General features: G+C 35.3%; 1 protein-coding gene and 1 long non-coding RNA gene across 7 annotated transcripts in view; both read left to right on the top strand.

The window, feature by feature from the left end:
- The first annotated feature begins 262 nt into the window (after positions 1-262).
- The window catches only part of LOC100642330 (lachesin), a 64,896-nt gene continuing 40,927 nt past the window's right edge, over positions 263-24,231 (top strand). For 2 of the 5 annotated variants that reach the window (XR_001098816.3, XR_001098815.3), the window contains exons 1-4: positions 263-1,364; positions 2,441-2,610; positions 5,011-5,221; positions 5,689-5,816. Coding sequence is in view for 2 of the 5 variants with exons in the window: in XM_012309887.3 (XP_012165277.1) it covers positions 1,325-1,364; positions 2,441-2,610; positions 5,011-5,221; positions 5,689-5,816 (549 nt within the window). In the remaining 3 variants the exon portion in view is untranslated. The remainder of the gene's footprint in view (positions 1,365-2,440; positions 2,611-5,010; positions 5,222-5,688; positions 5,817-24,231) is intronic. The other 3 variants (XM_012309887.3, XM_012309886.3, XR_001098814.3) reach the window with 2 other exon arrangements.
- LOC125385473 lies at positions 5,851-15,105 on the top strand. 2 transcript variants are annotated; one of them, XR_007224789.1, is made up of 4 exons: positions 5,854-8,528; positions 8,755-9,000; positions 9,256-9,472; positions 9,645-15,105. It is a non-coding gene; the product is annotated as an uncharacterized LOC125385473 (long non-coding RNA). The 2 variants fall into 2 exon arrangements; XR_007224788.1 differs by having other exon boundaries at positions 5,851-9,000.

The raw sequence follows: 24,231 nt of genomic DNA on the forward strand, positions 1-24,231 counted from the left end.
AATTTGTTACGGTGCATAACGTGTGTTGGTGCGTGTGACACGTGTACGACAATGACGACGACGAGGACGACGATCGGTCCGGTATGGAATTCGATTCTTGACTAGGGATGCTGCACGCTCACCCTGTTATGCATCGTTGTGTGCGTGCCTGTAATAGAACTAAAGGGATACGCTTGCGCCGGACGATGTCTACCCCATCTTCCCGTTGACTTCGGGTGAGGGAAAGCGGGGCGTGTGCAAGGACAGATGGCAGGGCGTCTCTCCCGGGCCGTGTCGCATGCACTGTCAGTTTCGCTCGGATACTCGTACACGAGTTTTATCGTGCTCTGTCTACGCTCGCCGCGCTCTTCGTTCAACGTACCAAACTCACTAAGGAGAGAAGATCCATCCGCGCACACGCTTCAGACGCATACTCCTCTTTTTCCAATTTGTTCGACAACACGGTCCATGAATCAGAAGAATTAGATCATCTATTTTACGTTAATCGTTCGCTTCATTTAGTAACGAAATACGAGTAGAACGTGAGATTACACCTAGACTTTTCTGTTTTCTCCACCGCCCGTTGCTACGTACAGAAGAATGAAAATCAGTTGAGATCGTTCGATTTACATACTAGAATATATATTATAAGAACACGGTGTACAAGTCGTCGAATGAATATTCCTTTCTTTTAGTTGTTTTTGTTTCTCAATTTCAAAGAACACGAAGAAGTAAAAAAGAGAGGTTTTGTTCATCTATGTACCGTTGGTCAATTAAGTAGTTCACGGATAAAGACACGTTCCAGCGGGAAGAGAGAAGCACTAGTGTCACGTAAGTGGGAGTGAGACGGACTATTATGGGGAAGAAGTATCGGGGGCGATTTCTATGCATGCCAACGCGTAGATCTCGAATAGCGGAGACATAATGGCGACATTCAGTGAAAAACTAAAGGAAAATCGGATGCTTATCGATTCGTATCTCTTTTCACGAGTTTGATCTCTACACTAGTCTTTGTATCGCGAAATGCTGTATCGAACGCTCGATTTTGGATTATTGCACCATACCAGGGAAAAGATTAAAGCATCGCGGATGGGACGGATCGGTTCGATGGAAATAATTGATAAGTGAAAGTCTGGTCTCGAGGAAGAGTGATCGCGGAAAACGCGAAAACTCCTTTATCTCCCACTATCTCGTCTCATATAAATCTTGTATTACTATTCCATTCCGTTTCCTTTCTCCCATACATCTCGCCGGTTGAAACAAAGATTGTGGTGGATTTTTTTGAAAAACGCGACGGTTCTATCAAGCGACATCGTGGATCGAATATGAAAGAGAGAAACAAAAAATGAAGAGTTTATTTTTTACTCTGGGTCTATTGTTTTCGGGTAAGTGGAAATTCATCAGCCACGTGTTTAACTGTTCAAGGCGGATTGTTTTTTGAATCGGTTTGCGTAATCGTAGTTTACCCGAACAATGATGCTTTTTAAAACGATTTAACTGAATTTTCACCCCGCCACTCAGCCTCGCCGGCGTGGTTTGAAAAGAATTTCTCTTTGAAAAATTGTTTAGATTGAAAATAATAGGTAATGAGAAAAAGAGGTAATTTCTCGTGTGTATACCCTGCTGATTGCAAATGGTATGAAACGGGGCGAATAAAGCACGCCGTTTCAGGTACAACGAATACGAATATAATCGCGGTTACACGAGCAACGACGGGTACCGCGATGAAAATATTGGGAACATTCGTTATAATAACGCGACGGCTGCTGCTGCTACTTGGGGTGCGATATATTTTTCCACGGGTATACGCACAAAAGAGAGAAAAGTGACAGAACGGGTTGCCAGCGATAGTTCACTGCCACGTATTATGAGATAAAGTAGTTTCTGAAACTGCTGCGTTGAAACTTTACCGAGTTACTTTAATACTTTATGACGAAACGTAGGCAAGGTCTATGTCCGAACCCGAAAATAGGAGATGCACGTATATGTGTACGTGCAGATATACATATGTACGTATGTATTATATACGCGGCCTTTTACCGCGTACCACTTCGGGACACGTTAAAATGATTTCTTGCCACTTCTGGCCCGTATATCGTACACGCCTCCTCTGGCGCGTACGAGAGTTCCGCGGTAAACACGAGGAGTTAACAAAATTCCGATAACGAATGACGAAACGTGGCGAACATTTCCTCTTTTCTCTATTCTACTCGCGATTTCCGGCCTTATAGCGGTTCGCGGTGCAGCGAAGCACGGGAAATAATCTTTCGGGTCAAAGAACAATCCACCGCAATCTGGAGATTGAAGCGAGCCCATTGAAAGCTGCTTTTCTCTGCATTTATATGTGTTTGTTTCTATGTATGTGTTTGTGTGTGTGCGTGTATATATATAAATATATAATCTTTACATGTACGAGCGCGAGGTTGTTTTGGTTTTGTTCCGTGTATGTTTCTTCTTAAAGTGCAAAGACTTGCCCGGAGCACATCCGATTCCGAGATGCACGAGAATCGGGCACTGGAACCACTCGACCGTGGACCTTACTTTGACATCTCAGCGTCACGGAATGTCACCGCGTTGGTTGGCAAAACGGCCACCCTCACCTGTCGAGTACGGAATCTGGGCGATCGTACGGTAGGTAATCTCTCCTCTATTAAAGATGCGAGTCACGTGGTCTCTGTCCGCGAACGAGATTATCGGCTGTCAGCAACGGATAGAAATTCGATAATTCGCGGAGATTTTTCTCTTCGTAATTACTTTCGCTTGGAAACGTTAATGGGATGGCAACAGCAGCGCCTTTCAAGCTCAGGTATATGTGCTCGATGGAGTTAATGACGATTTTGAAAGAGAGTATAATGCGGTTGCGTTTCTGAAAGAGAGAAAAAAGCGAAAGAATCGGTCTGGTATATATTGCATAATGTAACGAAATGTACAATTTAAGTTCGGCCATTAGACGGTTACGGTATAACGGAGTCTAAGTTAGCTATCGCGATACAGATAGGTACAAGAGCGAAGTTTCTTATTTCTTTTCTATCGTTCGTTTTTCCGTTACCCATAGTTCCCCTATTTACCGGAGAAATTTAAGTAAAACAGAAAGCTTTTGCTTTTTTATAATACGCACGGCCGAGCAGTTTTTATTTCGCGCACCCTCCACTCCCTCCACCTATCCCGTCTCCTTTAATCCCTGTCCGTGCCTCCTCTTCAACCTTTCTTTCGCGAAGCATCGATAACGCTGTACAGAGTGCACTTTGTTTTCAAAAAAGTTTCTTTTTTCTCTCTCTCTCTTCGTCTCTTTTTTTTTCGTTCTACCTTTACTTCTTTCTATGCTGTTGCTGGGGTCACACAAGTCAGAAGCCTCTCATTAGAGAAGAAAGGATATTATGGTATACCGAAAAAAAGCACTGTCGACGTAACAGGCATAGCGAGAGCACGCGAAGAGATCACGTGTCGTGCGGTAAATGCACATATCAGGGCTCCATCAAGCTACTTATGGGATCCGGTGCATAATTCATCGCGGTACACGCGCGTGTCCTTTTCGAAAGTCTGCTGCTCAGTCTACCGTTTCAAGCGAACGCTATAATTCTCATACAAGCCCAGCCAGCCCATCTTCAGTCGGCTTTAATTGCAAGTAACGTTTTAAGCTCTATTTGAATTTTAAATAGCTACTGGTTAATCATAATCGGTCAAAATACTATGGGTAAGGTCTCGAGTAAGTGCGTTTTATAAAAGCCTAACAAGGTGGCGTTTCATCCGTCTCCGTATATATAGCCAGGACCCATGGTTATCCGTCACGTCTTTTTCATTAATATTCCTTTGTGCGATGACGACGCGATGTACCGATTATCGGTATGTCCTAAATACTAATTTGTAGTCTATTTAGAAGCACACACGAGCGCGCGCGCATGCTAGGGAAACGTGGTTTAACGAGCCAGAACAACAAATGGCATTAAACCATCAGCGTGCAATCAATGATGATCGCTGAAGGCGTGAAGTACGAACGTTTTACTCTGACTCTATGAGAGAGGGAGGGAAAGAGAGAGAGAGGGAGGGAGAGACAGAAAGAGGGACAGAGAGAGACAGATAGACAGACAGACAGTCTATACATCGAATGATGCATATTCAACGGTTTTCATATACATATATACACACATGCATATCGGGTCGCATTTTGTTCCGGTATGTGCGTCGTATACGTGAGACCCACACAGACAAAAAGTTTGTCATGTAGCGGATAACGTTAATAATTATTTAGTCGACAACAATCGGTGTGTCCAACTGATGCAAATTGATGTTTGTGAATATATCAGGACACGTTACAGGAGCATTAATTACAGTTATCTACGCTGTCGTTGTTGTCCTGGCAACATCACATTTCTTACGGTGCGCACGTGTACACACACCTGTGATACGTGTCATCGGCGCGGAATTCCCATCGAGCGGTTTTTACGCGTCAAATAATATGAGAATCAGAGGGATACGTTATACAGTTTTTTGAACATTCCCTGAAAAATACGGTACAGTAAATCTCTATGATTGTCCGCGTTTCCTTTTTTTCTCTTTCCTCACCCCTGGTGGGAGGGAAACTCTATTGTTCGAATTAACATCGATACGCGTATTAGCCATGGCTTAAAAAAGCATTCTTCGGTTATTCGATGGAAATGTCAACAAATAATCGGTATATACGACTATCTCTCGGTAGCCGATAGAGAATATTATTTAAACGGGCTGCCGCTTATCGGATATCAGAGATGGAATCAATTTCCAGCAGTTATTCATGCGAATTGATAGATAAACGCAAGTGTTCGATTTTAACTTTAAATAGTTTCACACGCAAAATTACACGTCGATGGTCGTTTTATTATTCAACGGCTTCTACTTACACGTGATAGCACCTCTGACCACCATTGATCTGCTTTCAAATTTGCTTTATGTTCACCTTATGAGATTTGTGCTTACTACGTGTTCTGATCCCTTCTATGCTACAACACGTGTATACGTGTATATATATATGCCGTGTGCCTGTCCTATATGTAGGTTTCCTGGGTAAGGCACAGGGATATCCATCTTTTAACTGTTGGCGTTGAAACGTATACATCCGACCAAAGATTCGTGGCATCACACTTTCCCAGAACCGAAGACTGGACGCTCCAAGTGAAATATCCCCAGCGTCGTGATTCCGGGATCTACGAGTGTCAAGTGTCAACGACACCACCGATCGGCCATTCGATGCATCTCTCCGTCGTCGGTAAGTTCACATCTATGCTGTTCTTTACTCTTCATTCGTGTGTTTGTGTTTCGCAATCTTCCCGTCGAATCAGCTTGTCTCTCTTGTTTCGTCACCGGATACTCGTTAATTTCATTTCAGTCGAACGACTATCGAATGGACGACCAACGTCCATAAGCAATTGTACAATTTGCCGCGTGCAATCAAGCGTAGCTATAGAGAATTCTTTCGCAATTTTGACTTTACTGTGAATTTCAATTAAACAGTTGTTTTTTTCCTCGTTAATTGTACGTGCAGTCAATTTGTGTGCACAGCATCGCCGCGTGAATTTCACCTTATGAAAGAGTAACATAGCGTATGTTTTATATATCCCTTCCTCATTGTCTGGTTTAGTTTCACATCGTTCTTTTCTTGTTTATTTTTGTTCGATTCGAAGAGAAATTATTACGTATGGTGAGTCATATTTTCCTTTATTTTCTATTGTCCAGAACCTGTCACGTCGATCGTTGGAGAACCAGAGATGTTCATAAACAAGGACAGCACCATGAATCTCACTTGCGTGGTACGTCACAGCCCCGAACCACCGACCGCCATTTATTGGACCCATGACCACGAGGTATTGCATTTTTGATATATGACTGTATATACGTGTGTATACATTTTGTGTGTGTGTGTGTGTGTGTGTGTGTGTGTGTGTGTGTGTGTGTGTGTGTGTTGCGCAAATCATTTTATGCCCTTTCGTATAAATTATCGCAGAAAAAGAAAGAGCCGAAAGTAGGGCGGGCAGAACGTTATTGATCACCATTAACACGAGACACGGATAAACGTATATAACTTTAATCCCGATCACAAGAACACGGAATCGTGTCTTTTTTCATATTTTCTGTTACCTATACTGGTATAGTAGTATCCGATAACAATAACAGGGGAATCCTGTTAAAATCAGATCAAATAATGGGAACGACGTTCAACGTGTAATTTTAATAAATTCAATTTCATGTTAGCAGAAAAATTCACAAGTCATATAGAAACTACGAAACGATAACGGGATAAAATATAGGGTGCGATGACGGGAGAAGAGGGCAAAAACAGAATTTTCTACGCTAGGTACAATGAATTACGAAACATTGTTCGCATGACGCAAGATCGGAGTCAGAAGTGGTCATATCGGCCACTTAATTATGTAATTTTTTCTAACTAGGTTAAAGGAATATTTGAGGGAACCACCTGCCTCCAGAAGCAAGGTTAATTTTCCCAACCACCACGTTTCCATTTTTTTCTTCTCCTTTCTTTTTCCTCTCCCTCCCCTCTCCCACTTTCTTTCATACTCGTTTCTCTCTCTGTTCTCGTTTTTTTAATTTCCTCCCTGCTAACGAGTATCCTTTTATACACGTATTACCAACGAGGCGAGCGAATTCCCGCGAATAGACTCGAAATTATTCAAATTGTAGTTTACGAAATGAATTATTCAATTATTTCCCGAAGAAGCGGTCGCCACGCTCCACGGCATACGGAACGAGAACCGCGGCTTTCGTCCGTGTCTTTACAAATTTACGCTCTCACTGAATTTTGATCGCGCTGGAATTCCCGAAAACTCCTTTTCCTCGCTACTATCGTCGTCCTCGTTCATTTTTACGGGAAAGTTTCCTTACCCTGTTCTGGAACTGTATTCCCAATCAGATAGTATTCAATTACGAAACGATTCTCTCTCTTTTGCAGTCCCCCGATATCTTGTATGTATCATTGATATTCAATTAGCGGTAGCCCGTTTTATTATTCATTTCATTACCAGGTTTAGCCTCTTAATCAACTTCTACACCCTCATCTCTAACAACTCCGGTATCTTAGAGTAGATTCTTCGCTTGAAGGCAATGAATAAAACTATCTCACCAATTCGTCTACCTAATTCCTCCGTCTTAATACTTTTCATTCGTTTCTTTCTTTCTCTTCATTTTCATTTTTTTCTTCTTTTTCCTCAAATCCTTTAGCACATACATCCCTCTTTGTTTCCAACCTTTTCTACATTCCTTTTTACAATTCCACCTGACTCGTTCCTCTCTTTTCTTCTTCTCTTCCTCTCTTCCTCTATCTCTTGAACTTCTTCCTGTTTCCCCTCCTATACACATCTGCCTCCATCCTTTTCCCACCCAACGAAGCATTGTCTTTTCCGTCCATCCTTCTTAAGAGTGTCAGTTCTCTCTGGCAGCTGGCTCTTTGTGTACCACCGCGTCTGTCTTTACAATTCGCAGGCTTTTCCACTGTCTTTCACTCATTTTTACTCTCGTTCCTCTTCCTCATGCCCATTATCTCTGTCACCTTCCATGCAACAGAGCACGCCCACTTTCCCGCTCTATCCTTCGGCCCGCTATACGCAATTTTCCATCGTCCCTCCAACTGCTGTCCCCTACCCCCTACCCCACTTACCTCCTGTCCTCTCGTTTTCATCTTTTCTATCCCATCGTTCTCCTCCCCCTCTCCTCTCTTCATTCGCGTCCACGCTCTTCATCCACGTTCTCACTCTTTATCCCCACCATTACTACTCTAGCGTTCTCTACCTACCCTATCGACTTTGCAGTGCTCAATGTCTCCCTTTTTCTCTCATATACCGTCCTTTCTTTGTCATTCTACCAACTCGTCCCTCCTCTACACGCCACCACTCCTCTTCACCGTTATTTATCTCGCCTATTCCCCCTTCAAACAGGCTGCTTCTGGTGTATCAGTTCTCGTCCCTCTTCCACGCATATTCCTCTCGTTCAACGCCAGACAGTGTGTCAACACCTGCACTACACACACTATGGTCTTCATGTTTCCTTTCTTTTCTTTTTTCTTCCCCTTGCTTTCTTCTTCGCTTTTTTTTCAATTTCCTTCTTCTTTTAACTCTTCGATTTGGATTAGGTTTATCCTTCCCTTGTAATTTGATGTTTTATCTGTTTCATTTATTTGGTTAGAGTACATTTCTATTCACGTGACTCTGTTGATGGGTAAATAATTTGTATATATGTGATGTGTTGTAACATATGTGAACTTAGATTATATCGTGTAGTTAATTAGCCCTGTTGTTATTACATGTATTGTTGTAAATATAGAAACGAGACGAATTTATGTTATTAATCAACATAATTGAAGTTCGTATAACAGACGTTCACGTTAGTGCGCATGAGTTCTACCGCCGGCAGTTAGCTTAACCTATTAGCTGAGTTTAATAAGAAATGACTATAATCAAAACGTTAAGAATGAATCAAATGGATCGAGTTTCACCTTTGTAAATCTATTTTTCAAATTTTCAGCTGGAATCTAAACGTATTATAATATACAAATATACTATATCGTAAGTAAGGCAGTTATTATCTATGAAAGGTTAAGAATCCGTTTGGCGAATTAAATTATCTTCTCTGATTAATAGGTTAATTATTAAGATTTCGTTCAAATAAATAAAGGTTTTTTTCATCTATTTTGCGACTCTTTTGATTGTATATTTGCTTTAGTATTTTACGTTGTTACTTCTTGAGTTGTCAATCGAGTACACTGGTGATGAATATTCGTGGTCGTTGTAGGTGTTTCAAGGGAGGTAGCATTGTTTGAGGAGGGATTGTGAGTTTTGCAAGTTCGGTTTGGAGAAGTTTGAGATGGGATTAACTGTATGATTGTGTCGACGCGGTTTCTGTCGCATGGGCCGTACTAGTCGTACATGCACCATGGCAAAGCGTGGATGAATGTCTGGATTTAAAACCTTTTCCAAAATGGCACATTGCTATAGAGATATTAAGAATTGTTGATTTATATAAGGACTTGGCGATTAGGTATCTTTCTCTTATTCATAAAAGTTATTCTACACTAAGATTTTAGTGGACATAACCTTAACGTTAACGACAATGAAACGGATACTATTCACGTCATTGTATTGTATCGTTTGGTAGAAATGTAAAAAAATCAGTTATAATTATTAAAAAATGGCGTTCAATGTGGCAGTCAAACACTCGCAAATTCTATTCTTTAACAATTATAATTAACTTTTGTATATCATATCTATACATACTAAAATATTGTTACTACAGCAGCTAAATATACAAAGGACATGAAAATCAAAGACTTTCAAATATTATGATATTATTTTTGGTTAATGTTTCAATATCTTGGGTTTTGATATTTTTTATACTTTTAACTGCAATAGTAATATTTTGCGACATATATATCTATATTTACAATGAAATATCGCATATTTTTCGACTTGACGGGAAGACAGTACCGAATTTTTAAAAATAAACGTAACAGGTGAGATATTTCTTTATTTAAACAGTCAAATTTTTTAATAATTTCGCTGTACAGATTTACGTGCCACAAGAGTCACTAAATTTTCATTAAAACAGTTATTTTTTATTCACTATCTTCACAGTTGCAAAGATATTTTGATTGAATTGTAAAATATGTGTATACGAATTTGTAGGAGATGTTTTCTCTCTGAAGCATTTAAAAGTAGCAAGAAAATAGAAAAAAAAGTGGAGCTGTGTGGCGAAAACGGGAAGTCACGAAGAATCAGTCCCGCGGGCGTTAACCAGACTTCCGGCGTAATTAATTTCCGATCGATGGGAAAGTTAGCGGAAGATTTAATGTTCCTAGAGTTATTACATTCCTTCCAAACTCTTCACCGGAAGTATAAGTATATCCCTTGGGAGGAAAATCCCTTCAAAACGATTTCTCTAATTATATCCTTTATCGAAGGTCACAGAAGTACAACGCCTTTCATAAGTCGCCAAACATTTGCCAGGTTTAATCTTTTAAGTCATATCTATTGACATGAACTGGCTTATAAAAGTATTTGGATGTTTATCATAAAAACTTTTATGCTCATATTGTATTTACTGTATAAAACATTTAAACATTTTATTAGCATTTCAAGAATACACAATACATGACATAATATGATAGTGGCCTTTGTTTGAATAGAGGAGTGTTAGCAATAATAAAAGAACTCTTATTTAATTTTCATGGTAGAAGCGAAATAAAATATAAAGGATATATAATTTTCCATCCTTTACCTTTTTTCATTAATTCAAACATGATTTCAAAAGATATAGTGAATTTTATTGTAAATAAATATTATTGAATGTACACAATTTTCAAATGAATAGTTAAACTTAACCTTAAAATGTATATTGCATATGTAGGAAAGATATATAATTTTCCATCCTTTACCTTTTTTCATTAATTCAAGCATGATTTCAAAAGATATAATGAATTTTATTGTAAATAAATATTATTGAATGTACACAATTTTCAAATGAATAGTTAAACTTAACCTTAAAGTGTATATTGCATATCTAGGAAAGATAAAAAATAATTACCTACTTTAGATGTATATGAATTTTTTCTTGAACAAGTATATAATTTTTCTTAAAACAGGTCTACGATAAGATTTTTGAGATATAATATAATTTAGTTTTCCTTCTATTACACCCGGTTAATAAGTGTCAGCTTCATCTTGTAATTATAACGGTCATTTATCCCTAGCTTGAATGTATAGTTGGTGGAAGAGATATAGTGAGGTCGTAAATTAAAGTATTAATCGGCGGACCCAAGAAAAAGATTAATGGACTACATATCTCATTAAAAAAAGTTATATAATCCTCTATTCTTTTCCTAGATCTAAGTGCATTATAGTCCGTATTATTATACTATTTATTGCTAAAAAAACGAATCCATTTCGAAAAGACAAATAATAATTGTTGAATAATTTGATAAACTGTTATAAATATCCACTGTGTTACTGTATATCGCGTTTTCTATATGTAGGGTCTACAGGATGAGTTAATCCCGTTACTCTCATAATTAACTAATCCTACTAATAATAACAACTTATATTACCGTGTTTTAAAAATATACAAATTGACGCATGGTAGTGATATATCTGATTTCTGAATGGTAGTAATTTTTCTTACGTCACGACTACCGTTAATTTTGAGAAACATTCAAACTTCACTGCGTACTTTCCTTTTATCAAGTTTATATGATTGAACCTAACCTATCTTGTTATCGCAATTAGACTACCGCTTTGCTTCTATACTTAGTTAATCCTATTAGTGACTTATGCACATTTAAAGATCATCTAAATTAACACATGCAACTGTGAATATCCATCGATTTATGAATTAGATATATGTATTGTATATTTCATGTTTCACATTCATCCTATTGCTACCCTTCCGATTCTCCTAATTCCAACGAGACCGATTTCTTTTCCGTTATTATTTTCCTGTCCAATACCATTTCTACTATATTCAATAAGGCAATGAACCAATTAGTCGATAAAAAAAACTTTCTCGATCTCCAACTTCCCCCACCACTACTCTTTCCCCTCCTTCCCCTCCTTTCCTTCTTCGACCAAAGTGCTCCACCTATTCTTTTTTCGTCTGTTCCAACTTCAGCAGCGTCCATTTTTACTTCTTGCTCAAACTCTTCCTTTTGTTATTTTTCCTCCAACCACCTTTTAGGCGGGTTTCCACCGGGGAGTTTCTCTTTCACGATTCACTCGACGCCCACCGTGGACGAGGTGACCGTGCAGAACGATCGGATTAATTTTTTTTTCTTCCCCTTTTCCTTCTTCTTCTTCCCCTTTTTTCTTCTTCTTCTTCCTTTTCTTCTTTTTTGTCGTTGAAATCCATGAGGCTTATGAATCAATTTTTTAATCACTCGATTACATCAGCCATCAGTTCCGTTTCCGATATAGACATAGCTGCTTTTCCTTTTTCTTTTTCTTCTTTTCCTTTTTTCTGTTTCTTTCTCTATCTTTTCTTTGACTTTTTCTTCTTCTTTGTCGTTATAATCCATAAGGCCTCTGTATCAATATTTTAATCACTCGATTACATGAGCCATCTGTTTAGTTTCCAATACAGGTACTGCTGCATTTTATTTCTTTTTCTTTCTCTATTTTTTGCTTGATTTCTCTCGTTTTTGCGTCGTTGAAATCTATGAAGCTTATGAATCAATATCTTAATCATTCGATTACATCAGCCATCAGTTTCGTTCCCGATACAGACATGGTTGCTCTTTTTCTTCTCCTTCTACCTCTTTCTCTTTTTCTATTTTTTGTTTGATTTCTTCTTCTTGTTTTTTCGTCATTGAAATCTATGAGGATTATGAATTAATTATTTAATCACTCGATTACATCAATTACCAGTTCCGTTTCCGGTAAAGAAAGGTTCTTTTTCTCATTTCGCTGCCTATTACGATTACCTTTTTCGAACACTTCCTCCTTTTGAAAACTTCTACGCCAACTACTCCATCTAACACGATCTTTCTCTCATTCCCGCACACAGCTTCACTCCATTCGTCTGTCTAAGTAAGAACATCTTTCGTTAGTTAAACATAACTTTGCTGTGAGTTGTAAGGGTTAGGTTGTCGTTTCCTTCATTGTTGGAGTTGTGTTCTTCTTCTTTTGTTGGGTCACTGTTTGTTTGTTCTTTGAGAGGGAGAGAGAGATTTGAGGTTGGGATTGGTTTGATACACTTTAGGCTTCGTTACTTTGTTTGTAATTTTTGAAAGTAATATTTATGGAACGATGGGAAAAGTGAGGTTAAGTAGAGTAAAATGTAAGAATAGATAGATATCGATATCGAGATTGAACAATTTCAGTACTCGCATTTTTAATTGTACGAAATTTCAAAATTTTAATTCTTCAACATTTTCAAAATTTCAAATTCTCATACTTCTAAAATTCGTCATCGTGCAATGATATGTTTACTGAAATTCTATGCGCTACTTTACTGCTTGGTCCTTAATTGGTTAATCGCGATACCAAAGACAAATGAAATATGTTTTTATTTCGGTTTTAATAAAATTATTCAACAAAATCATTTAATCTGACATCGACGATAAATATTTCATAATGTATATCATGCACGTGCGACGTACAGCGTTGGTTTGAGAATCGCTGTGTTAAATAATTCGAAGCTCTGCCATCCGATACAAAACTGCAGTTCGATAGTATTGGACATTTAAAAATAGATATGCAGTAGCAGACAAAAGGAAATTTAAAATTGATATCCATATCTGTATACGTATGAATTTCCAGTAATTTTTGTATTTCACACCGTGTTATACGTATATAGCTATATATTTACAACGTATTTATTCATTGCTTTCCGCGATAAATACTCACACTAAATTTCACTTCCTACGCTTTTATATTTTATTTGCGTTTTATTTCATCGTTTATTTTACCTCTTTCTTCTTTAACACTAACCTTACCAGGCCCACTTTCAAACTTCAATTTAAAATTGTACATTCATTATTATTCCTTTTGTTCGTCTGACTTTATGTAAATACTTATATTATTTGAACAATGAATTTCTCAATTTTTGTCAACGCAATAAATTACATAAAGTTGGATGAACGAAAGAAATAACAATGAATGTACAACTTCAAATGGAATTTTGAAACTGGTCATTTGACCAGGTCTGGTAAGGTTAGTATTCGGTTAATTATATTGGCAAATTTTAATTGAAAGAATATTATGTTTAAAGTGGATTAGAGAGTTATTGAAACGTGTAAATGCAGATATTTGTTGCAGTACATTTGCTTTCCAAACAAACAGAAAATCATAATGAAACGTAGTACGTTTAATAAAATAGGAATCTTCATACTTGACAGCTGTAAATAAAGTAACCGCTGCATTTTCGTAAATCGGTATTATTACATTGCACTGATATCCTTGCAACTTTCTACAGTAGCTATTCGCTAATTCAAGTTTTCAACACGAGATCGTCCTGTTAATTATGGAAGGTATAAAATCGTTCGTCTGTTATTTTTTGCCCTAGTTTAATGAAGTAAATAATGAATTATTTGTCGGATTCTGTTTCAACAGCGAGTATCAAGTTGCATCTCCGTTACTTGAAAATGTAATTCCTCCAACTAATGGTCTTACAAGAGATATAAAACCAATTTTATATAAATATTGTATTCTTAGATAGTATAACGTGTTAATTTATTTTTTCTGCTAGACGGCTTTGCAAATTTCCAAGTAATTTATTCGTTAAGGAATTATTAAAAATTTCATATTTCCAACATTTTCAAATTCACAATTTATCCATCGATAAATATTCAATGTTTCATATTCTAATTTAGAAATTAAAGGAGGATGTTAAAAAATGGCTATTTTTGCACCGCGGTTCATTTAAGAACATCTCTCTCGAAGAACGAAAATTGTTATTAGCATTTATCCGAAACGTGATGGGCGAGTTGAAAAAAATGAACGTAAAGATGAAAAAGTGGTAGGGGATCAAATTTATTCGTGCGTTCCATACACTTAATCTACATATTTTTCAAATTCTGCTCCAGCTACAGTATGATTATTCGTCCATATCGACATAATAATTCTTCAGAAATTCTGCTGACAAATCAATTGAAGTTTGAAATCGAACAAATCTGAAGTAGCAGATTGTTGTTACGCGAGAACAATAGCCAACGATTCTATGATACTTCGGATTTGCTCGATTCCAAACTTCAATTCACTTACCAGCAGAATTTCTAAAGAATTATTTCGTAAGTGGATCAGAATCCGAAGAAGATGAAGATTAAGTATAACGCGTGGGTAAGTTTGGTTGCCATTTTTTCATCTTTGCGCTCATCTTTTTCAACTTTCCCAGTTTACGTTTCACTTTCACATTTCACATAAATGTTAGTAACGGTTTTCGTTCCTTCAGAGATTCTCAAATTTATCGTTCGCATGAAGGTCGAAAAGTGGCCATTTTTTGACATCCTCCTTTGCAAAAGTTCCAAGCTTACAGTTTATTTATTAAAACTTTATATTTTATTCCTCAAATCGTTGTGTGACTTTGATAAATTTTTGCTTGTGTCACATGTTATTAGGTTGTGTAACAGGGTTAATTTCTACAGGGTGGTTGGTAACTGGTAGTACAAGCGGAAAGGGGATGATTCTACGCGAAAAAAGAAGTCGAAAATATAGAATAAAAATTTTTCGTTCGAGGCTTTGTTTTCGAGAAAATCGACTTTGAATTTTCGCTCGGTACGCGTGCACTTTATTATGTCTCATTATAACGGATCTCACTGTAGATCGTTGTCTAGATATTATCGCAGTTTAAGTTTGTTTTTGCCGTAACGGAAAATTAGGAATACATAATGAAATAATATGAAGTAATCATAAAGTTTATTATTACAAAAATTGCTGAAAATGTTACCCATTCTGCCGAACACATACTTCTGCTCTTCTAATTAAATTTCTATGAACACTTTCTAACACATTGGAAGTGTTTATCAACATAACGTCAATCGAGACAACGATCTATTGTAAGATCCGTTATAACGAGACGTGATAAAGTGCACGCGTACCGAGCGAAAATTCAAAGTCGATTTTCTCGAAAACAAAGCCTCGAACGAAAAATTTTTATTCTATATTTTCGACTTCTTTTTTCGCGTAGAATCACCCCCTTTCCGCTTGTACCATCAGTTACCAACCACCCTGTATATAATCAGCGGCACAAGTGATTTCTTCATTTGTTTCTTCAAACGTGAGAGTAATTTTCCTACGGTGTGTATCCTCGTTTTACATCAGATCAACGTATCTACAAAATTTTCCACTTTTCATGTAAAATCAACTTCTCGTCGAAAATGTGAGGAACGAGGAATCGAAGAATGAATTCTATTTATTTCTGTAAAATAACCAGATGGTTATATCTATTTGTCTAAGCTTGGATATATCGGTCAACTCAGGCGCAATTCATTTTTACCCATTTTCTTTACTTTTCCTATTCATGCCAAGCGACGAATAATGGTAGAATGACTTTCTCTCGCTCAAAATCCTATTTCTCTTGTTGTTTCTCGTAGATTATTTTCAGTAATATCTCTTAAAATGTTATCGTTGCTGGTATTTCCCAACCTTTCCCTTCGTTTCATTTCCTAATGAAAAATCACCAATCTCGAATCTCACCCCAAATATTCGACTGACGTTTACACGATTTTTTGCCAAATGCTAAATTTCTGTTTCCACAAACTTTTACTTCTTCTTCATCAAATTTATATTTCAATACAAATACCACACGAATGTGACTATTTTTTAATACTTTTATTATTCTTGATTATACTTCACTGATCTTACATGTTTTTTTTTTTCTTTTTAGATTATTCTTTCTCTTTCAATAGAAACATGACTTCAGAGAATCATATTATGTGATAACTTTTCTTAGATATTTCAATATATTTCCTAGTAAACGGATAATATTATTTTCCTGTTGTTTAAAGTTTAAAAGTTTAAAAATGACAAAAGATACAAAAGAATTATTTTTCTCTGTCTTTAATATATTCTCAAAAGATAAAGTCTTTTATTTTATACGTGAATTTCTTCTCTTAACTCTTGATAAGTAAAATTCTGTTTATCTCTGAGAGACCTTTTACCTTAATCCGAAAGTTAATAACTAATAATAAAATAATAGTTATAATAGAGCAATTATTTGGCTTCAGTATACATAGTAGTACTAATGAAATACAATAACATAATGATGAACCATAAAATCAAATATGCAATACGTAGATATGTAGGTTATATAATCCCAAAGTTACACGGCGTTATGAAAGGTCAATATTATTCATAAGAATAATACTGACGATAAAATAAAATTTAATAATATTTATCAATGTAATATGTATAGATACTGTAGTGACTTATGAAAGTCTGTGAAACATTAGAAAACATTTATGTTCTGTTGTCCCAAATGTTTCTTTCCTTTTATAAGGAAGTAATAGATGCACAACATTCTTTGTTTTATATTATTTTATTGGATCAAATGGACAATTGGAATTGTGATGAAATGAATCATACATAATTCAATAAAATAATGTAAAACAAAAGATATTGTGTATCTATTTCTCTTCTAAAACGAAAGAAACATTTGGGACAACAATAGATACATTATGTGTTATATGAAACGTTTTGAAGCTTCATTCGCCTTGTAATATTTGAGGTTATGTCGGTAACGTATAAGATGAATTGAAAAATGCAATAAATGTATGGAGGTTATATGTTTACTGTAAATATGTATATGTTTTGTCGGGACAAATACAAAAGTATTTAATACAGTATGAATGACTGTTTTAAATATATAATTATTACGAAAAGTTGTCTCATTAAATTTATCGAGGCTTGTTAATATAACAGATAGCAGACTTCATAGTACTTTTGTGACGTTTTCGAAGCGTACAGTTAATACAAATGTCTTGCAACTTTTGTATACATTTTCTAACTTGTTTCAAGCTTTAACAATAACCATTACAGTTGTGTTTCATTACCGTGCTAATGAAGTCTCAGATAGTTAGCATAATGTATAATTTTATTCATACGATGTTTTCGTAGTCGCAATAAGCAATTCAGCACAGCTTAATGTTCATTCCATATATTCAATAACATTTTATTGTTATATTAACAGTACAGAGTGTATTAATAATATGTCTATTACAGTCTTAATGAAGTTTCACAAACTTTTGTACAGCATGCAAATATGTGTATTTCTAAAACATTTTTATAATCGTTCCAATTATTTCATTGCGATTACACATTTTTTAAGATGGATCTATTTCATAAGATTTAGTAGAATCCTATTGTATTGTCATTAACATTATGATCATTATAGTCGTGTCTTGCTACAGTGTTACTGAAGTTTCAACAAAATTTTGCACAACATAAACGATATATTCTTATATCTCTAACATTATCGTTTTTTCATATGGATTCATTTCGTAGTATTCGATAACACCCCGTTATATTAGCAACAAAGTTTATTATGTTAACCGTGTACACAGTTACAGTCTCTTCTCCTTACAGAGTTAGCAAAGTTGTAATATTATATTGTTTTCAAAGTTCCAAAAACTTCTACATACAATACACTATAACTGTAATATATTCGTAACATTATAATACGTTACAATAACGTACTTGTATCGAAAATCATCCTGATCATTCTTATGAAATTTGATCCTTCGTATGGACCTATTTCATAGCACTCGATAGTATCCTATCGTATTACCGACAGAGCCCCGAAACTTTCTCCCCGCAGCGCATGCAATTTCTCTACGCTTGATGTATTCTCTTAACCACACCCTTTTACTTGACTCAAACCAATGCAAACGAATCGAGTCCACGGTCGAAATTGTTCAAGCGGTTCCATTAAATTCTCCGGTGTTATTGGCGTTTATAAACATCCAGAGAATCCGTGGATCGCGCGGTACGAACGCGCGTAGGCCTGCGGGGAATCTGATCAATGTGCCACGATTACGATCAAAAGTGGCCCGCGCGCATACGTGTGCACGCCCCACGTTCAAAATTTCACTCTTCATCTCCACCATCTCTATTCTACCCATCCTCCGACCACCCCCCCCACCACCCAAATCCCCCTTCTGCCGAAAACCTCTTTCTGAAGAGAGATTAACACGTTCGATCCAGAGCCGAGGTCACCGACGAGACGCCAGGGATGCTCACGATCGCGAGCACCTATAAAGTGGTACAAGCCAGATAAGATACTACGTAGAACGTAGAGAGCAGTAGGTCGATGTTGATTCACATACTTGACGTTCGAGACATTTTCTGAAGTGCTGAGAATTTCGGAAGAATTTTCTTTTCATACATTCGCTTCGTTTTGATTGCTTATTATATATGTATTATTATAAGAATAGTCTTTTCGGCCGTGTTTTTACTATTCAGTTGTGAAAGATTCTCGAAAGGTTTTATCTCTTGAAAGAGGTGCTTTTTCGGCTTTGCTTTCATTACTATACGGTACGTTGAATAACTTCTTGAAAATCAAATATAAATCCAAGGAGTAGTTTTAAATTTTCAGAATCTCATTTCATCAGAATATATAAAAATGTATCAAATGAATTCATATGTAATTATTTTGTATTATATTACAATATGTGCTCCTCTAATACTAAAAATTAAGCAAAAGAATATACTAAAACCAAATATTTAAGAACTATACTTTGCTTATAAAAATGTTTATTTATTTTTTTTAATGAAATTATATTGATCTAAAAGTTTCTGCTATTTTAGAAAAAGTACAATTCAAATATATCGAGTACTAAAACTGAACAACAATATTTCTATTTTATCTATTGAAATATATTTTTCATTTTAGATCATTTTAACAATAAATGAGGTTAGATAAAAGGTGTGCGTGCGCATATAATGTCGCCTTTAAGTGTTACGGAATTATCAAGGTTTGAGGTTAGGTGCTTTCAGGATACCGTCGAAGGCTTAAATCGCGATACAAGCGACGGCAAGATGAAGTGGCGAGAGCCACAAAACGGTTCGGTTCATCGATGTATTACGTCGCGCGTGCCAGAACGGCTGGAAAAACGTGGACCGTTGATGAATGGTAATTTTTTGTAGGGAGATACGGCAAGAGAGCGCGGTTAGGGTGATTGAGTTTCAGTGCGAAGTAGGATGATGGGTGGGGTGTGGAATGTTCGAGCATGATGAACGTGCAAAGGATGGTTGGAATTGGTGAGTAGTTTAAAGTTGTGTAGATATCGTTGGATTCTAATGATAGTTTAAAACAGGTCATGTGATGTGAGGCAGAGAGTAGTAACCAGGATTATCGTGATGGAATTTTTAAGGCTGCAGGAGATGGATTGTTCTGTATGAAACTATTGTAAATTGTTCTGCTGAATTTTCAAAAAAAAATTTGCAGTTGAATATTTTGTAGTCGACGATAGGTTTTCTGCAGATTATTATCAATTTCCTAAATGTATTATTTAGTTTGCATAGTATTAAGTTGGAAAAGTAGATTGATATGTCAGTTTCAGTGTTAGTTATCTTCTATGGTATCAAATTTTCGTACGTGTCTTTTATCTTGAGAACGCAATCTTGATTTTAATCTGTGTTTGAAAATGTTCCTTCTACGCATCATTTTGAGTTGTGATGCTAAAATATCAGAAGGGATAAAAATAGATTAAAAGAATAAAGAATTATATGAACATTAAATAAAAGATATACAGACATAATGTACAATAAAATAAATAATCCAGACATAGTAGCATGATGATAATATAATCTATACGTAGTAACAGAAATGGGAGGATGATATTATACAAAGATTTAGAAAAATGAACTTTTTACTACCTAATATCAATTTCTCATAAAATGACAATTTTTCCGAAATAATACTAATCATGCATAAATGATAGCATGTATATCATTATTGAACAAGATTTGCGTGAATCACCATATCATTCGTGTGACAAAATACTGCAGATTTCCTCTAATGGGTCGCAATGGTGAATTGCCACAGAGGGACATGTCCCTTCGTGAGTCTTGATACTGGTAGACTACAGTATCACATATATCGCAAATGGGTATTGACATAGTACGATATAGATCGTCGCTGTTTAACAATGGCTTCATACCGACCATTGGTCTGACCCATCACCGAGTCATGCTACTTTATATTTACCAGAACGATGTACCGACAGTTGCTGTTGACATTTTCAACGTTGTTGGATTTATGTCATCTCATAATTCGTTATCGTGTAGCAATAAAAATTAGCTAGAATAATAGAGAACAACTTTTTTCAAAAAGCTTCGTCAGATAAGTAGAAAATGGATAATTAAATAATTTATAGAACTAAAGCGTGAAGTTAACTATCTGTATAATTTAGACTTGATAACTTATACAGACATAATTTATGCTTGAATAATGTATCTAATATGGTGGCTCTTGCATAGTCAACGTTATTATACTACTCTTTTATCTTTATTTATTTTATTTTATAGAGAGTGTTTTAGCGCTCATAGAAACCTTTTTATGAATACCTTACTAATCTGAAAATATAGAAATCACATTTATTGCAAACACATTTTATGAAGTATTTGAAGAGCCAATTATTTGTTGTATTAATGAGATCCATCTTTAGAACTATGTAATATATGTTTAAGGCCACTGTTCATGTTATATAACAATTTTTTATTGGTTAAATGTTTGTAATAAATATCTTTTAACTTTCAAATATATATATACATTTTTAGCCTGATTTCAAGTTTTACCAATATAATCGTGACATCAAAAAAAAAAAAATCAATCATGAAATCGAAAAAAGGTTATGTAATACATATAATATATACATACAACTTTTCGATGGTATCTAAATTTCAAATACTTTTGCTAGTAACTGTATAAATCCCAAGTCTTAGAAATCAGACAAGATTAATCAAATGCGTCATACAGCTTCATAAATGTTCATTACAATCGTACGTTGTGAAACGACGTCGAAATAACACTTTAGTATTATCATGGCAGCTCTCATGGAGGATCTCACCAGAAACCATTGCTATTCTCATTCAAAATATTAATTCCTCTTCATCTTTCTCTCTTAAACGCGCCAGTACGTATATTTCTTCCCTCTTTTTTTCAATTCCCATACTTTTCACTCGAGGTTAATGCAAACAGCAATCGAGAATTCGATTAATATTTGAGGAAAAATCTCTGCGGGCGAATAAAAATTTCTTTATGCTCTCGCGTTCCGCGGTGCTAGTCACTTTTTAATTTGCGCTTTTGTTTACCGACCGAGTCGAAAAGGCAATGGTGGCGATGAGCGCAAATTCATCGTACCGCGGAATCAGTTCCCTTCACACTGCTAATAATTAAAAAAATCTATGCCACTGGCATATTAACGTCCAGGCTAGCTATTTTTTCCCGGGTGAAGAAATAGGAAACTGCACCCGATATAGATACATACATGTCATGAGCAATTTCCTCAGGCGAATTCGAATGAGATACGTCGTCCCTTTCAACGAAGGTAAACAGTCAGTCGCGCGTCTTTAAATATAAACAGCTTATTAACGGCCGTCAAAGAGCGCTGTTTGTGAAGGTAACGAGAAACGAAGTTGCGTGTCGACGAGTCCGCAATTATCCACGCCTCCGAATTTAGCATCCAAGTTATAATCGTATGATTTTAGTTAAGCAAATTGAAACGAAATATATTAAGGAAATTGATTAACTTAAATTTAATTAAATCCTAAATGAACTGATATTGTTCTGGGAAACATTGGAGAAAATGGGTATAAGTAATATTGCTACATTAGATATACATATGGTTTTTAAAATCGGTTGTGTATTCGAAAAGATATTGGACAGTATGAGTGCTATAAAAATTGCAAAATATAATAAAATTGTATAAGGAAATTGTTTTTTTTTGGAAGGATAAATATAGTGACAGTAATAATAAAGTTGGTGCTACGTTAATCTATATCTAAAGATTTAGCTGTAATAATATTATATATTATATATGTAATAATATATAATACTTTTTCATTATTTGACGGTCAAAATTAGATGTATTGATAATTGTGTTAAATATATAGTTTTCAGAACGTGGTGCTTATTTCAAAAAATATTTCAAAAAACATAATGAAATTATCCTGCCATTATTCTTTTGAGACGCTAATATCTGAAACGGTTATAATAACTTAGTTATTAATTGTTATAACAAGAGTAAACATTTTTGTTATGATAATCTCAAGGGAAAGTAGAGTTGTAATAATTAAAAAACCAAATATTGCAAAGATATAACAAAGTATTTCCAATAACAGGAAAAAATCTCTGTAAAACATTAAAAGGTAAATTCCAACAATAAAAAAAAGAAACAACACAAAAACACTAAAGAAATAGCAGCATGGAAGACGATTGCTTCATATGGCTGCAACTGAGGTTGCTGATTCTTATCTTCAGGTTACTGACCATTCGCTTGCCTAGCCTGACCGATTTTACGATCTTTTTATATCGTGCTACCCACTACCTATATATATATATATATATATATATATATATATAGGTTATGTATCAACTACTAGAAAAATAAAAAATAAATACATAAGGAAAAATTAAATTCTAGATACAGTAGACTAAAAATCTCCGTATAAACGATATATCAATTAATTATACCGTGTATACTCAAGCTATTATTTCAAGCTGTTATATCACCTGAGGTTAGGTCAATTAGACGGAGCGCCATTTTTATTTCAGACGTTATATCCCAGTATGCACAAAGGAGTTAAGAAAATCTATATGAGGAAATAATGTATATTTTAATCGTGTAAAATGCATGATAATGATCTAGTACTATAAAAAGTTAATATAATTATTAATAAAAATTGGTTTAATATAAAATTCAATTTCCCTAATTTTTCTTATAGAGAAATAATAATCATTTCGATCGCGTAAAATTAATTATATCAGTTTGATAATGTGACATCAATTTAATTGTTAATTAAAATTAAATTTCTTTTTACCTTACTACTACGTAGAAGTTTCAAGTTTTATAGAGACAAACTTTTATTTTTATTTTATCTATGCTTTGTTTATTAAAATTTATTATAGTATATTTGCCGTTGCAGTTGTATTACTTCTAGGACGTATAATTGCATAATTTACTACAAATTGGAATAAACCCAAGTGTATAAACAATTTGGCTTTAACGAGAGTGGAAGTGGAATTTTGCGTGTAATTAGCGCGCAGTCGTGGGCAATGATTTCCGGTATACATAGGTTACGTTACTTCAAATTTCCCCGAGAAAATTATATTAAATGTTTTACATTTTGTAATGTCCCATTTACGCGAGTAATTAATCAAAAATTACGCTCGCGCGATTTTCAAATTTTTTTATTGTGTGTGTGTGTGTGAGTTTAAAATAGTGACTGAAAACTCAGCAACGTAATAATAAACAAAAAACGTTTGACATTAAATATTATTTATATTTTACGATTTTTACTGATGGGAGAAAAAATTATTTTGATTGATTATAGTTTGTCATTATGATGGAAGGTCTAGAAACTAAATATACTACTATAAATGGACTGTTTGACGTAATTGCAATGGTACAATGATGAAGTGGTAGAGCAGCCATGCAGTAAATAAAAAAATAGTTAAATAGATGGGTATGTCAGTAAGTTTTAAGTCACTTTGTATCATAGGACGTTCATTGGAAAATACAAAAGAAATTGTTGTGGAATTTAGCGTGAATTGCACAAATATACG

The sequence above is a fragment of the Bombus terrestris genome, chromosome 7, assembly GCF_910591885.1.
Source record: "Bombus terrestris chromosome 7, iyBomTerr1.2, whole genome shotgun sequence".
NCBI classification, from domain to species: Eukaryota; Metazoa; Arthropoda; class Insecta; order Hymenoptera; family Apidae; genus Bombus; species Bombus terrestris.